Source organism: Anarhichas minor, unplaced genomic scaffold (genome assembly GCF_050575085.1).
Source record: "Anarhichas minor isolate MPS153535 unplaced genomic scaffold, ASM5057508v1 ptg000010l, whole genome shotgun sequence".
Classification (NCBI taxonomy): Eukaryota; Metazoa; Chordata; class Actinopteri; order Perciformes; family Anarhichadidae; genus Anarhichas; species Anarhichas minor.
In genome coordinates, this window is record NW_027466456.1 from 508,577 (window position 1) to 525,085 (window position 16,509).

The 16,509-nt window shown below is 41.9% G+C and overlaps 1 protein-coding gene across 1 annotated transcript; it reads right to left on the reverse strand.

Moving 5' to 3' along the window:
• Positions 1–1,517: 1,517 nt before the first annotated feature.
• On the reverse strand, positions 1,518–15,896 carry usp46 (ubiquitin specific peptidase 46). Its single transcript, XM_076087343.1, has 9 exons — positions 15,573–15,896; positions 12,674–12,754; positions 11,617–11,830; positions 8,525–8,766; positions 7,401–7,477; positions 7,227–7,310; positions 6,951–7,148; positions 6,186–6,264; positions 1,518–6,087 (listed from the first exon to the last, which is right to left on the reverse strand). The coding sequence occupies exons 1-9, from the start codon at positions 15,606–15,608 to the stop codon at positions 5,986–5,988; spliced, it is 1,113 nt and encodes a 370-aa protein (XP_075943458.1). The 5' UTR covers positions 15,609–15,896; the 3' UTR covers positions 1,518–5,985.
• Between the last annotated feature and the right edge of the window lie 613 nt (positions 15,897–16,509).

Consider the following 16,509-nt stretch of genomic DNA (forward strand, 5'->3'; position numbering starts at 1 on the left):
CACGGAGGAGCAGAGAAATACAAACAGAAACTGGAGGTGGCTGCTGAGAGAGAAAGAAAACACACACAGGTTGATGGTGAATGTAGATGCAAACAGAACTTATGTTACTTTATCATTTCTGAGATGAGGATCATTCAGGTGAGCTTCTATGCTCCTCAGACACACTGCAGCCTCTCTCCTCACAGTAGAAATAACATCACAGATATCTTAAGTGCATGTTTATTTGCTCTTTCATTAAGACCTACATTGCAAAATGTGTGTGTGGTTTATGACCCCACACCTGAATGCTATAATGGACTCCCGTGTTTCCTCCACGGATGCAGGCAGAGAGCTGAAAACAAGGAGGAGGAGGGAAAGAGGTGGAAGTATCAACACACAGTACAGACTGGGCCAGACTGGCGGCTCCTGGGGGATTAGCTGAGGTTTCAGGGTGACGGAGAGGACACGAAGCTGATAGCTGTAAAGATGGACGTGCTGTCTAATTTTCAGTGAAAACCAAAAACAAACAGGAAGGTTCATTTTTTTAGTCTCAGCTTTCTGGACACACTTGGATGCCGGAGAGGTGACGAGGAGTCTTGATAATCTTTCTTTCTGAGAAAGCGGTGGTATAATATTAATGGTCTCAGGGAACATCCTCCTTCAAAGAAGTTGTTGTTATGGTTCTCAGTATAGTGTCATCACACTGGTAATTGACCAAATAAAGTATATATATATAGATATATATTTAAAAGAAACTGTATGCATTCTAAAGTACGCTTGATTTTTGAATGTGTTGTTGATGCACACTATTCCCCCACAATGCAATGCACAGTGGAAATGGAAGAGCTGCTCAAAGCTGAGAAAATTAAAACAAATTTAAAACTGTAAAACTATTTTCAGCCATCATATCTTTACCATTATAAAAGTTACATCTCTTTAAAGGACGTTTCCTCTAAATGAGTTTGTTCTCAGACTGATGATGAATCTCCACTTCAGCAGCTCTTACATTCACCAAACTTCACTCGTTCATTCCTCTCTGTGTGCTGAAGGTTCACACAGAGGGGTTTGTTCACACACCACTCACAGACTTATTTATAGTAATAAAAACATGGAGAAAATGTATTTTGTTATGTCTGTTGACAGTATTTTCTGATTCATGGAGTGATACAAAGAGATATCATAAATGTAAAAACCTTTGACTCTAATATGTCAACAACATGAAACAAGAACAGTGAACCTTTATCCAACATTCACATTTATGTTCTGAAAATATATGGAAAATAGCACATAAGATAATGCCTCATTTGCATATTTCAACATAAAATGTCAGAAAACTTGTAATACAAAACATAATCATCTTAATGTGAGTAATGAACTAAGAAAGTTTAATGGTGATATCCATTAGTTAAAATATTTCACCTGTAGTGTCTCCCCGCTCTGAAAAGCCGTCACAAGTTGCATATTCACGAGATAATAATCGATAATAATAATATTAATATTAATTAGCAGTGGGGAAATAACAACAAACACTCCAGCAAGTTAGTCGAGAGTCATTTTATTGAACAGAAGAAGAAAATAACTCAAAATGAGTGCGTTCAGACTGTGGTTCTTCATGTTAAAGCATTGAAGCTCATCACTGTTAAAGTGCACTTTCAGTTTACGGCCTCAGTCACAGTCAGACGCATCAGACCAAGTGCAACGACTGAGCACCTCAGTGAGGGCGCGTGCATAAGTGTTAATGGTAGATCAACGTCCCGGGCCTAAACTAGTCCTGCTACCGTTTCCTATCCTGGCTCAGTTCAACCCAGAAATAATAAAAATAAAAGAAGCTATAATATGCCAGATGGTGACGAATCTGATCATGTAGTCGAGTGATTGTAAAACAGCACAGTATTTCTTAGCAGGGTTTCAATAACGGTCGGCGTTAAGCTTAAAGTCTTTGCCACGAGTGTCTTTCAAATTTAAGATCTTCACTTTAAAAAAATATTTTCCTATTTCCAGAAGTGTTTTTCTTTTCTTACATAATATAAATGTACAGTTGCATCTTTACAAAGAAAAATAATGTTTTTAAAGTCGGTATCGACTCCGTGTTTGGCACGTTTTCCTCGTGACTTCACCCAGCGACAGACTAAATGGAGATTCACTATTCTCACTTCAAATTCTGCCGAATAGACACAGACACCAAACAACAGCATATGAATCCGGTTGAGGTTAAGCCCCGCCCCTTAAAGTGGACCACCATGGGACCGGATTTCAGAATAAATATGTACGGTACTCAACGGCAAGATTTTGATCCCGTTTGAATTGTGCCATGAATGACAGATATGTTTGTTTATTAAAAAGATAATTTTGCACGTCAAGAAAGTCGTAAAACTGTTGCCTGAAAATACGTAAATAGAAAAGTGTCTCTCTCTGAAGCTATGATGTGTTTGGTACCAGGATGTTCTCACTCGTTCTTTCTCTTCCCATCTGATAAAAAGAGTCGCTGGATAAAAAAACACAGGTAAGAAAACGTTACATTTTTGCGTAGAACATAGCTACGTTAGCTAGCGAGCAAGCCACGCCAACAGCCGTGTTGGTGTCGTACAGTATAGTCGTATAGTTCACTGATTGGTTTCACGCAAAACTAAACAATACTATGACAAATCTATGACGTCGCTTACACCACATTTGTGTGTGCAGTCTTTCTAATTACAGATTTTCACTGTTTATTTTACACTTTCTTGACGTGCAAAATTATGAGACAAACCATGCTTGCAATTTTTTTTTCTTAAATTGATAATCATGTGTGCAATTCATGGCACAACTCAAACAGGATAAAAAAAAAAAAAAAGATTTCTCCTCACCATTGACTACCGTACATATTTTTCCAAAATAATGTCCCATTGGGGACTTCTTCTCCTTATTCCTACCACTTATTTATAATGAGATGCATTTGAAATGGTAATCCAAACAGGAATGTCTTTCACATGAAAACAACTTGTTTGATGTGGCACTATTCTACAGGGAACGGCAACACCCCCCCCCCCCCCGAGGGCCGAAGAGGAAATAAACACATCTACAGTTCAAGAGATATCGTATGAACCAACACTGGAGCTCGAATTTAGGATTCCAATGTGTTACATAAGACACACACAATTTTACATCATCAAAGTCAGAGACAAACCAAGAGAAAACTAAAAAGCTGGAGTTCAACATGGGAATGGAAGAAAATAAAGGACGTTGCCGGGTAAGGTCACACACACAAAAAAAGGGGGGGGGGGGGGGGGGGTACTTTGATATCACAAACAACTGGGAAAAAGATCAACCGCTCAGAAACACATCTACTGCTAACATTTAAATGTACTTTATATTAGTTTCACTGAAAACTTCTCCTCTTATTGCACAGTTTTCACTTTTTCATGTCAATCGAAACATTAGGCAGGTCCGTCTCACTCGCATCACGTGAAAGGGCCATTGTGAAGGATTTAGTTGGAGAAGAAGTGGAATATAATATTCACAACTGTTTTCATTGTGTTTTCGTTAGGGTTAGAATGAGTTCTTCGTATATCTACGTAGGGAGGGCGAGGCGGAGTCCGCCATGTTGCACCGCCATGTTTCTACAGTAGCCCAGAACGGACAAACCAGAGTCTCTGTGTTTTTTTGTTCCCTGAAGGCCACCGTAGTTCTCCGACACGCTTGTTAAACTGCGGTAACGTGAGCCTTAAGAGCGCTAAACCCGCGGTACAGCCAGCCGCCATCTGACTTCCGTAGCTCCTAAAGTAGTGTTATTATGGTATGGATGCCGTTACGCCATTACCATGGTTATGCACTCGGCGGCTCATGTTACCACAGTCTCGAAGAGAGAGGGGTGAGCACTAGATGGCACAAAATTCCGCACACTCTCCCTTTAATATGTCTAGTCTTTATATTTGACATGCAAACTACAAAATTAAAGTGATAAAACCATTTTTTCCCCCTTTTTAGCCTTCCTTTCAAGAGGTGTATTACACACTCCATGTCCTTCGGCTTAGACATTCGGGTCTTAACTAGGGCTGGGTGTCGGTACAATAAACCAGTGCCAACCAAGAAGTATCCAAACTTCTCCAGTCAGAGGATACCTGCTTTTTGAACCCAGATCTAGAAAATTTTTTGCTAACCGTCAATCATCGCTAGAGTTCTTTGATTTAATGTGATTGGGCGACCACTGACGTAGCTACAACCCATACAGTCTGTGATGGTAGTGAACGTTACGGGCACTGGTTTTGGGTACTGGTATTGTAATTGTTAAAACCATACCCAGCCCCAGCCCTAACATACAAAAGCTTTCAAAAGAGCCATATTACACACACACACACACACACACCTTCATTATCTATCTGCATTACAAATAACAGTAATAAATATGTTAAGTACAATAAATATTGGTTTTCTATTAGAATAAAAATAACAAAGATTTAGCTGGTTTTGAATGGAGATCCATACGACAGAGAAAACAGCAGGACTTCCTGTCATGTGACGTGTTAAGAGCATTTAGCTCGGCTGGATTAAAGAGTTGATCACATGAGGTTAGACTGACATGAGCCGTCACAGACAGACGGGCGGACAGCTCGGAGTGGTTCTCTACGGGACAAAAACAACCTTCATACTGTCAACAGTTAAAGTTCAGGTAGTTTTCAGCTTGTGACTTCTCTCTTATTAATGCTCAGATATTGCTTCAACAAAATGCATGAAATCTCTCTCTACGCCTTATTATACAGCGTTTGTTTCCAACATCATCCACCTCTCATGCATCATCCACCAGGGACATGAACAGATCAAAGGACTGGATGGGGAAATAGCATTAATGAAAGGATTTAAAGGGCCAGTGTGTAGGATTGCTCGACTGGCAGAAATGGAATATATTTATCATAACTATGTTTTCGTTGGCATATAACCATCTGAAACTAAGAATCATTTTCACTGAGTAGAATTCGTAGAACGAGCCCTTCATGTTTATGTAGGTAGTGAAAGGCAGAGTCTGCCATGTTTCTACTGTGGCCCAGAGCAGACACTACAAACACTGGCTTTAGAGAGAGCCTTTCACGTTTTTATGTTCCCTGAAGGCCACCGTAGTTCTCTACTTGTTTATAAAGTGAGCGGAGGGGTATTTGGTTGGTTGCAACGAAGACGCTCGATAACAAAGATGATGCATTACGAGCTGCGCCAACTGGTACACACTTCCTGCCTCCTAAGTGGGCGTGGTCTAATGTATATATATTTTCTTCATATTTAGCATTACAAAAATAAGTAAGCTAGGGCGTTTCAAACACTAGTTGATGTTTGGCTAACATTAAAAGCCTTTACACAAAGAGAACAAACACTATAACAAAGTAAAACATTTAGTATTTTTGATGGTTTACTGACTTCAGAGCAGTTGAAATGATTTTTGGGATGGGTAGACTAGCTGCTATAATCCATCAACAAAGGGATCTCTATCTGTTAAAATGGATCATCAATGATCTGCAATTAGTATCAGCGATCTCTAAAAGTTGTTTGCTCCCTTTTTTTCTTTTGTGCTGATCCGAACCGTGAGTATTATGATCCGTTGCACCTTTACCGCTGGACGCCACTAAATCCTACACACTGGTCCTTTAACGAGGGGGTGACACATCATGGAAGAAGACCGTATCTACATATAAATGACAAACAACAACAGACTGTGCACCAGACCCTTCTCCTCCCATCACGTCCCTGGTAGTCAATCATCTCTGCAGGCTTCTCCCACCAGTCGACACCGAGCGCGTGGGCCTCCGTTTTTTGTTCCGGTCATTTATTTTTTTGCTTTCGATTTTAAAGTGCAGTCCAGATGCAGGTGACTAAAAGGCAAGGAGCAAATTACAGAGAGATGGGAAAGAGGATTGGCACATCAGAGAGGTCTGACTTGGAGAATGGGAGCAGGATGGAGTCTGTTAGGCTGAAGGTAAAAAGAACAAAACAAGGTCTCATCCTATTTACTCTTCCCCTGTGGCACTGATCCAGGTCCAGTCACTCCCTGGACTGGTAGAAGAGGATGTATCCTGACTCAGAGTTCTTGGAGATGTCTGAGGTAAGCCCGTAAAACTCCTCGATGGCCTGGGCGTCAATTTTCTGAACGACACAAGAAAAGATGTTTACTGGAAAAAAACAATAGCAAATGTACAAACAGATGAGTCAAGGAGCATCGCTGGAGGTTGAGAGTGACGCACCTCCACAATGTCGTCATCAAACAGCAGCCAGAAGCCATGACTCTTCACTATGGTGATGTAATGACCTCTGTTTGGGCCACTGAGGAGACAGAGACAAACAGTGACTAACGCACACAAAACTCCCACACTGACCTCCAGCCTTCTTAACTTCCTGCAGGAGCAGACAAAGTCATCTGTACATCATCGATGCACAACACAGTTTGCCACACAGATGTTCATTATACAGTGGAAACCGATTATGGTGGTCACTTCTGTCCCGGTAAAATTGATCAGGATAAGCGGATGATTATAATAACCAAATCCTTTCTGTTTTTCTCATGCAGACTGACATCTAACTGTCAACTCTGCTTGTCGGACAGTTCTGGACTCAGTGTCATCCATTAATTCTTGATAATGGACAATTCGAAGGGCACTATCCCGCTTATACATCAGTCCCTTGCATACATTTATATTTTAATGCATTTTGCAACAAAAATGTAAAGTTTTTCACAATCCATTTACTCCATTTCCCTGGAAACCCTGAGGGTTTGCTAATACCTGGAACATCATTAGCATCCCATTAGGTTCTTATGCAATGGAAAGCAGCCAATCAGAATTGAGTATTCACCCAGACCATGGTATGACTAGAATCAATGACCCCTGTGTTTTTTTTAGACAGAGAAAACCAGCGGTTTCTTATGGACCTCAACACATGTGACGTCTACGATATGTCTTTACATGCTAGTTGGTATCACTCATATTGGAGCCTCATATTTTGGGCTGTACCTGCCACAGTGAACCACCACAGCCACGAGGTCGTACATGCGATCCAGGTTGACTGCATCCCCGGACGTGTTGAACAGACGGAGTTCTAGGGGGAAAACCACTCGGTAGGACAGCTTGGTGTAGCGGTGCAGCTGCTCCATGTACTTAAACCTCTTCAGGTGAAGCGCCAGGATCATAGGAAGCTTCTTCACGCGCATCCTGCAGAGAAGCGCACATGCTCAGAGAAGTGCACGGTGATATATATCACACTGTTATTGAGCTCGGTGCTTTACTGACCGCTTCTGTGCTTCCTGCTTGCTGCAGCACGTCTCACAGTAGTATTTGTATTCACTGCACAACGTTTCCGTGTTACTGAAGTCCCTGGAGGGGAGAGCACGGGAGGCTTGGTTATTCAATCTCATTCAGACCAAAAGGGAACATGTGACTGAATAGATGATAAATGAATACTACCTGAGGCAGTGTGTTATTGATGTGTTCTGCTCCACATCCACAGAAAGATCCAGAAAATCCTCATCTTTGCTGCTCACCTGTCAAATAAGGAGATACTGAGGTGACTAAACATTTTCCATAGAAATGAAATAAGAGTAGAATGGAAATTCCCATTCAAATCAACGTAGAAAGATGGTCAGACTTCGTCCATTAATCCCCGATAATGGACACAACAAAGGGTATTATCCCGCTGATACCATGGTCACTTGCCAAAGACAAAAATGAAGACCATTATTTTCTATCTTCATGCGTTTCGCAAACAAAATCGAAAGTTTTCTTGTTTCTTGTCACATCGTAGGAAAGCACATTGCTGTCGCCAGATGAGTGACAACTTTGTTCGACTCGTTTTCTGTAAGCAGTGTAGCATTAAAGCATGGAATTAGCAACCTAGCTAGCTGACAGCTGACTAGTTAGCTAGCTTGCTAATTCCCCGCATGCTTTAATGCTACACCGATTACAGAAAACAAGCTGAATAGCAGGCTGGCGCTGGGTCTAACCGTCCCTCCGCTCACTCCTTGTCGCTCTGGAGAAGGACAAGCTAACTAGCTAACTAGCCAACCGTCTCCAAAAGTGCATCCGCTCTCTTTCAACACTGACGCATTGTCACAATAACAACAAATGCCTTTTTCTTTTTTTGTACAAGTCAAATGACCACAGGATACAGTTAAATGTCTACTCCTTTTCTATTTCTATGACATACTCTTCTGACCGGGTCAGTGAGGACAAGCCAGCACCCAGACCGACACCCACCCACACACACACACACAGTCTTTGAAATGCTGATTGTACTGAGTAGCTTTTGTCTCTGCGCACTGCGGCGCCTTGGTGTTTGCAGGGGTTGTTCAAGGCAACCCGTCCCACTGTCCTCACCGTAAAAACGGTGAGGACAAAGCCTCAGCCAGCAATAACGTAAAGTGGGTGGTCCGAGCTCACCGGCTGTGATCACTACATCCTTTTTTTTTTTTCATCCCTAATCCCTTTTCCAGACTTATTCAGGACAGATATCTTATTCAGGGGGGACACAGGGAGGGACAGACGACAGTAAATACACAGACAACTCAATCGGCAAAAATAAAGCCACACACCGTTTCACAGTTGAGGCAGCGCGTCTCGTTGGTCAGCGTGCCTTGGAAGATGTCGTGAACCCACGTGGGCTCCGTCTTGTGCTCCGACTTGTTCTCCGTCTCGGTCTCGGCGGTGCCGTTGTTCTTGAGGCGCCCGTTCTGCTTCTCCTGCTTCTTCTCCTCCTGCAGGATGTCGGCCACCGTGTTCAGCAGGTAGTTGAGGAACTCGTGGGCATCCTGTTGCATGTAGTTGTCGAACAGATCTGGAGGGGAGACGCAGAGATGAAGGGGGGAGGGAGAGAATTCATGGAGGAGAAAATTACGGGAAAGAAGAGGGTTTTTTGGCCACTGATCTTGTTCTCAGCCATTAAATTATGATTATCTTTCCATGCTGATTCCAATATTTATGTTTCTGTAGGGCCGCAAGGATTGATTTCATTAGCGATTAATCTGGCGATTATTTTCTGGATTATTCATCTTGTTATGATTTTCCACAGCCCAAGATGATGTCTTAAATGTCTTCTTACATTCAACCAACAGTCCACAAACCAGCAGATATTCAGTCTACTATCACGCATGGCTACAAATAGCAGCTGGTTAGCTTAGCTTAGCAAAAAGACTCGAAATAAGTGGAAACAGCTAGCCGAGGTTCTTTCAATGGCAACAAATACCAGAACCTCTAAAGCTGACTGATAAACAAGTTATACCTCAATGTGATCGGTGACTTCCTGGAGTCTCAGCCAAGTAACAGTCCACAACTCAACCCAACGTCAAATGCTTAAGTTGTTGTTTTTTTTAAATGGTTTTTTTTGTACAGATTACACAAACCAGCGTTAAATCAGTGAGCTTCAGAGGTGCTGGTAGGCAGATTTTATTCCCTTCTGAACTAGCGTCAACCTCCGGGTCTGAAGAGTGAAGCCGATGCTACTGACCACCAGGGGGCGACTCCTCTGGTTGTATAGAAGTCTATGAGAAAATGACTCTACTTCTCTCTTGATTTATTACCTCAGTAAACATTGTAAACATGAGTTTATGGTCTCAATCTCTAGTTTCAAGTCTTCTTCAATACAGCATGATGTTCATTTAGTAACTTATGGTCCATTTAGAGTCAAATGGTCCATTTAGAGTCACCAGAGACGTACGTCACTCCTCCTCAGTCCAGATATGCTCACTTTTGTCCACTGGCTGCAAAAAAACAAAATGGCGACTGCCAAACTGCTGAATTCGAGGCTTCAAAACGTCAAACCCACAAACCAATGGGTGACTCCACGACCACTACGTCAACTTCTTACAGACAGTCTATCCTTCAGACTGAGCTATTCTAGCTTTGGGCTAAGCTAAGCTAACTGGCTGCTTTAACGAAGTTGATGATTCCCGTCTTGAGAAGAGTCTTACTGCAGATCAGGTAAAAGAAATCGACAGGCGACGATGAAACCACCATCATTACACACTTCTGTTTTGACAGACCTGTAACGTGAAAGGTGAGAACTGAGAAGAGAGAGAGAAAGAGAAAGAGAAAGAGAGAGAGAAAGAGAAAGAGAGAGAGAAAGAGAGAGAGAGAGAGAAAGAGAAAGAGAGAAAGAGAAAGAGAAAGAGAGAGAGAGAGCCAAAGCTCGGTCCCAACAGAGATGCCATTGTTCATTCACACAAAGAGCTTCCTCAATATGGACGACAGAGAACAGTCGGCCTCTCTGTGAGTTCTACTCTCTGAACAACCTCCAGCATGCACCTGCCCTTCACCTCAGATATTCAGACTGCATTACAGCCAGCACTGCTGCTGAGCTCTCTGATTGTTTACGAACACAATGATGCATGTGGACACAACACGAAATAAAAAAACAAACACCTGTAGGGTTGCAAATTCACTGACACCAAAGCAACCAATAGACCCGTTTCATGGGACACAATTAAAGTTGCAAAAGCTGGAACTGATAATGAATTAACGACGGCTCTGTTCCGTTCACGTGTCGCAGTAGAACGTTCCAGTGAGGCAGCATGAACCAGGACCCTGGGACTGGTTCATGTAATGCACACGTCGTTAATGTTCTTAAGTACACCGCAGCTTTTCCGGTTATGTCAAAACAATTGTTATATCAAGTGAGTATCCTCTTTAAAATCCCGAACATTTTATCTTAACTGAATATTTAATCAGCATTTTTATCTTTTACCTTTCGGATTTAATTTTCGTTTTTTATTCCTTGTTTTACTGAGAAGCACTTTGTAACTTTTTATGGAAAGTGCTGTACAAACAGTTTTATTATGACGTTACGCACAGAGCACGTCTTCAGTTTTCTTGATGACTGTTAATAATAATAATAATAATGTTGTTGTTGCTTTGTGCTGCACCAGGTTTAACTCTTATGCATCACTCGGGACATTTCTGGCTTTTTAATTTTTCCATCATTGTGGCTGTGTTGCATACATTTTGGCATTGGTTTAATTTTTTTATTGTGGAAGTTGAACCTCAGCTCCGATAATAAATCTGTAATAAACTGAGCAGCCAAAGTACAGACAGTTAGCTCCTTAAGGGCAAAAATGTTCAGATTGAAACCCATTAAAACCACAACGTTTGATCCCATTACAGCATAAGATCAGGCGTTCAATCTAAAGCCCCGGCTCCTTAATTGTGTTTTTTTTACTATTTTCCACCAGCTTGAGTTATTTTTTAAATATTTGGGGCAAATACAAACTCAAAAAACAATGTTTTTGCTCATCACTGACATGTCCTGGACTATAGAAATAAAGAAATAAATCCCCCGAGCATTTAGTTAACAGAACGTAATTCAACGTTTGTGTGTTTTTATTTTAACTTTTTATAAAAAACAACAGTGGCATTATGTAAACTAACCGACATTTAAAAGCTAAAATTCAAAAAAAATGAATGAATATTTGGTCGTTATAATCAAGACTGATAAAAATATTAACATATAATTGTACGGCAGTTTTTAGGGGCATCAGAGCAATTATTTAAACGAGAGGCACAAGTGTTGAACTATTAAATGAATGCCTATTTATTGCTGCCACCAAGCTTTTAGTTTTTCTGATAAACAACATAACACATAAAATCACTGTTTAGGAAAGTGTTGAGCTCTGGTGTTAGTAAAAACTCTCACCGTTCTCTTTCCGTAGGCGGGAGATGAACTTCTTGGGCGGGATGACGCCCACTTTCTTCTTCTGCGTGGTGATGGAGTGGAAGAGGTCAGCCAGGCATGTGAGCAGGTTCTCCTTCTTCTTCTGCTGGGCTTTGTACGACAGCACGTTCTCCCGGAAAGGCCGGCAGAAGTAGAGGGCCTGGAGCACGGAGTTACAGTAACACGTGTTCCCAAACTGAGGAAGGAAAGGAAAGAGGAGACACCAACAGAAGAGGAGGACAAAAAGGCGATTCAGTCCATTTTGCTTTTTAGATCATCTGTTAAAGTTACAATCAGGAACTTTTATTCAGCGTTGCTTCTGTTGCCCCCTGTGGACTAAAGTGGAAGTGTTTGAGCGTCAGAGTCTCTTTAGAAAACCTCTCATTTTACTGCAGCAGGGTCTGACAGTCTGCCCCTCTCAGTCCTGGTTCTGGTTCTCCCGTGCCTCCCTTCCTTCTAGCGGGTCCAAGGCTGCAGGTATAGCCGGATCTGGGTCCGTCCACGGTGGACCGCTTTCTGCTGGAGGATCTGGGTCCGTCCACGGTGGACCGGTCTCTGCTGGAGGATCTGGGTCCGTCCACGGTGGACCGATCTCTGCTGGAGGATCTGGGTCTGTCCACGGTGGACCGATCTCTGCTGGAGTCTGAGCTGAAGGAGTTTCTGGTGAACCTGCATGAGTTCATCTGAATCTGACCCGGTGGCACCGATGACGAGCATTAAGAAGAACTCTGTTTTGGGTCACCACCACCAGCTCAGTTCTTCACAGTAACTTTCCGTTAGCAGGTGGAAAAATATAGATCTGATCAATTGTTTTTTATCCATTTGGCAGACGTGAAATCTGGGGCGTTGAGAAACATCTGTGTTTATGTGAACGCCACTTTAAGGAAACAGAACATCTCTAACATTGGCCAACACACTCACAGACTGTACCTTCAGTACCAACCATCCAGCAGAGGACATGACTCACTGACAAACGACACCAGTGTGTATTTGGCAAAAAGCTCTTTGTTATCGTACGAGAGGATTTAGTGATACTCACATTGACCAATCCGAAGTAGTGCTCATTGATTGGGAACTGCTCCGGGCCGATGTCTTTCTCCAGAGCCGAGGCATTGGTGCCCTGAAGGACCAGAGACAAGTTGTTTTTATTGTTTTTTTAATCATCACCATCATCTTACACAACACAGTTCACTCTTTTATTGTGAAGAGAAAGGAAAGCCTACTTTGTTTAGTCTAATCTATGTTCATACAGTCAAATGAATATGGAAATGAGTCGTCAAGGAGCACAAACCAAAAGAAGAGGCCTCTCTTTCAGACGGTATAATTGATAAAATTATCCTCTCAGTCAAACTTCAATATCAGTTTCCTAAAGGACGTGTAGCTCGTCTCGACGTCTTTTTCCTGCCAGAAAAAAAACAACCCCAAACCTTCCTGTCAAAGCAGAAAGGGTCTAAATAGGTACTCCTGTCAGAAGTCGGGGGGATTGTGCGGCTGATTGCAGAGACCACTTATCTCTCGTCGGAGCTCAAAGCTTTTCCAAAAGAACCACAGCTTTTGTTGAGCGAACACAGAAGACGATTTAGTTTTGAGGAAGGCTTTGAATTTCAATGTCATTTCTCTCCGTCAGAGCAGACAGCGGATACGTCTTTGTCTCGCTCACCGCCTCCGAGCACAAGTCCATGTGCTGTACTAGGGCTGCTACATCACCCATTAATCTGTCGGTTATTTTCTCAATTAATCGATTCGTTTTTTCATCAATAAAAGCTGTGTTGTGACTGAAAGGACACGTCTTTTGTCCCGTGCAGCCAGTGTGTTGTTGTTCGATAGTTAAGCGTCTCTGGTTTGCAGCAGAGCTGAGTGATGTGGTTGAAATCAAACCATTAATATGAATATTTTACCAATTAGGACTGTAATGTGCATAATCAATTAATCATTTCCCAATAAAAACATTAATTTTCTTGTTTATAAAATGTCAGGAACTAGTAAAAAATGTCCACAGATCAAGGTGACGTATAATTTGGTCATAAAGAAAGAAAGAAAAGCTTCAAACCTTAAAATGTGTGAAGCTGGAAGCAGCAAATATTCCGCCTCTCTTTTTTCTTGGAAAATGCTCATTAGCTCCCAGATCCCAAGATCACGTCTTCAAAATGTATCGTCTTACCCAATAAACAGTCCAAAAAACAAAGATATCCAGTTTACTATCATCAGTTCAGTCTTTTCTAGAAATCACTTTCCAGGACATTCATCATGTTAAACACTAATAACTTCCTCTGATATAAAAGACGTGCAGTCTACAGATATAACTCATCTCTTACATGATTAGAAAATATGACAAATTGTTAATAGACGACTGAAAAAAACACCAAATATTCACAATTAATATCCACTTAACTCCAGCTCTGTCTCCACTATTGATCAGACAAAGACCTTCATTCCTCTATTTAAGTGTGCATATATATATATATATATATATATATATATATATATATATATATATATATATATATATATATATATATATATATATATATATATATATATATATATATATATATATATATATATATATATATATATATAGAGAGAGCAAAGTAAAGAGATAAACCAACATGAACAACTTCAGCATAAAATTTGTACTTTGTAGACAAATCCAGCCGGAGGAAAGTTTCTCACGGTTGCATTGATTAAATAAAGTTAATACAAAAGGTGAGGCTGAACAGTCTCTGTCCCTGTGTGTGTGTTGTTATCACAGCTTCTTGGTGCTTTGTTCACAGAGCCGTCCGTGCTTGTAGTGCAGCCACAGACTGTGTATAAGAAGAGGACGTAGTCATTGTGACGTCATACATTGGTTTGTGGACTGACGTTATGAAGCCTCTGTGATTTCGCAGTCTTGGAATACGATTGTTTTCTTTTTGCAACCAGTGAACAGGAAGTGACCATATTTGGACTGAGGAGGAGTGACGTGGAGATGCCGTATAAGTCTCTGGTAGAGACCTGTCAATCACTGTGTAGCCCCGCCCTAAAGCATCCCCTGCTTTATGGTCTGTTTGACTCTAAATGGACCATCATGTACTAAATGAACATCATGCTGTATTGAAGAAGACTTGAAACTAGAGATTGAGACCATAAACTCATGTTTACAATGTTTACTGAGGTAATAAATCAAGAGAGAAGTAGAGTCATTTTCTCATAGACTTCTATACAACCAGAGGAGTCGCCCCCTGGTGGACACTAGAGAGAATGCAGCTTTAACACATGAAGCATCGACTTCACTCATCAGAACCGGAGGTTGCCGTCTGGTTAAACGCTGGTATCGGATCCGTACTTGGTGCATCCTTAATATTAACTTATAAGTCACACTACCACCTACACTGAGTCCATTCATACTTTAACTCGTCTTCAGCTGTGCCCTAACACTTTGTTCAGGATGTCTATCTTCACCAACGTGTCTGTGAAGCTCACAACACACATATTCCAAACCTTGTACTAACCGCATGGGATGCTGGGTAAATAACTCTTGGTTATTGGGAAAACCATTAATGCAAAACCTGCACTGCAGGCTTTTTTCTTTTTTTGACATCCCGGCTCTCTGCCACCAGGATGCATTGTCACCGGCTCTCTGCAGCGGATTATGCAATCACAACATGAGCTTCCTCCACCTGTCAATCACCGGTGACAGCTACACACTGATGTGCACGCTGTCAACGCGACAAGGAGGGAAGGTTTCAGTGATGCAGGCCCGTCTGAGCACCGAGATAAAGGGTGCATGTTGTACAAGTAGTGACCAGACTCACTGTGCCCCCCCCCCCATGCATAGTGAGTCTGGCTGCAAAGGGGGGGAGGAAACTCACCCATGGACATCACCACACACACAGCGGCTGCAGGCGAATCAATAGCAACACACATACATACACACACACACAGCAGGATTTACTCACCATATTACAAATGGAGGCGATGTTTCTGACAGTCATTTAGTTCACAGTGTCCCCCTCGCCGCCATCTTTATAAAATAAATATATTAAAAGGGGGGGGGGGGGGGGCGAAGTTAATTCGCAGCCAGCGGCTGGAGGGCCAGACTGCAAAACCTCGAAGCGTCAGGAGAGCAGCATGCAGCCGGCCAGTGGTGGTGGTGGTGCTGGTGGTGGTGGCGGGGGGGGGTCAGTGTCGACTCTTCGGCTTCATCCTCAGAACACCACAGCTGGGGAGGGAACCCCGTTAGTGCGCGAGCAGCAGGTTGTTAGCAGCAACGATGATCCCGGAAAAACAAGCTTGTAAAGGGAGCAGCAGCGTTGTTGGCCCCGCCCACATATGGAGACGAACGCTACAAGCTGATTGGTTCGGAGTTTACTTGCGTTTGATTGACAGGGTTGAAGAGCCATTCACAGAGCTGGATGATGGAGTTGAGGTGAAGAGCAACCAGTCGACAGCAGGATTTGGACGCAAGGGTGTGTGGGAGTTGTAGTTCGAAGATTGGGATTTTGTAGGCTTTATGTAAAACTAATGAAATGAAAGATCCTTCAAAGATGAGCTTAAAAGCTATAAAGTCATATTTTATTTGAATTGTCTGAAAACGTATCAGCATGAAACTTCCCCAGTTGATTACAATAAGACAATTACTTTTTGTATTACAAGTTTTCAGAAATATTATGTTTAATTATGAAAATGAGACATTTTCTTATTAAATGTGCTGATTTTCATACATTTCCAGAACATAAATCTGAACATCTGATAAAGCCATGGTTCAAAATGATTGTTTCATGTTGACATATTAGAGTCAAAGGTTTTTACATTTATGATATCTCTTTATATCACTCCATAAACCAGAAAATACTGTCAACAGCCACAAATACATCCTTGTTCTCCATGTTGTAT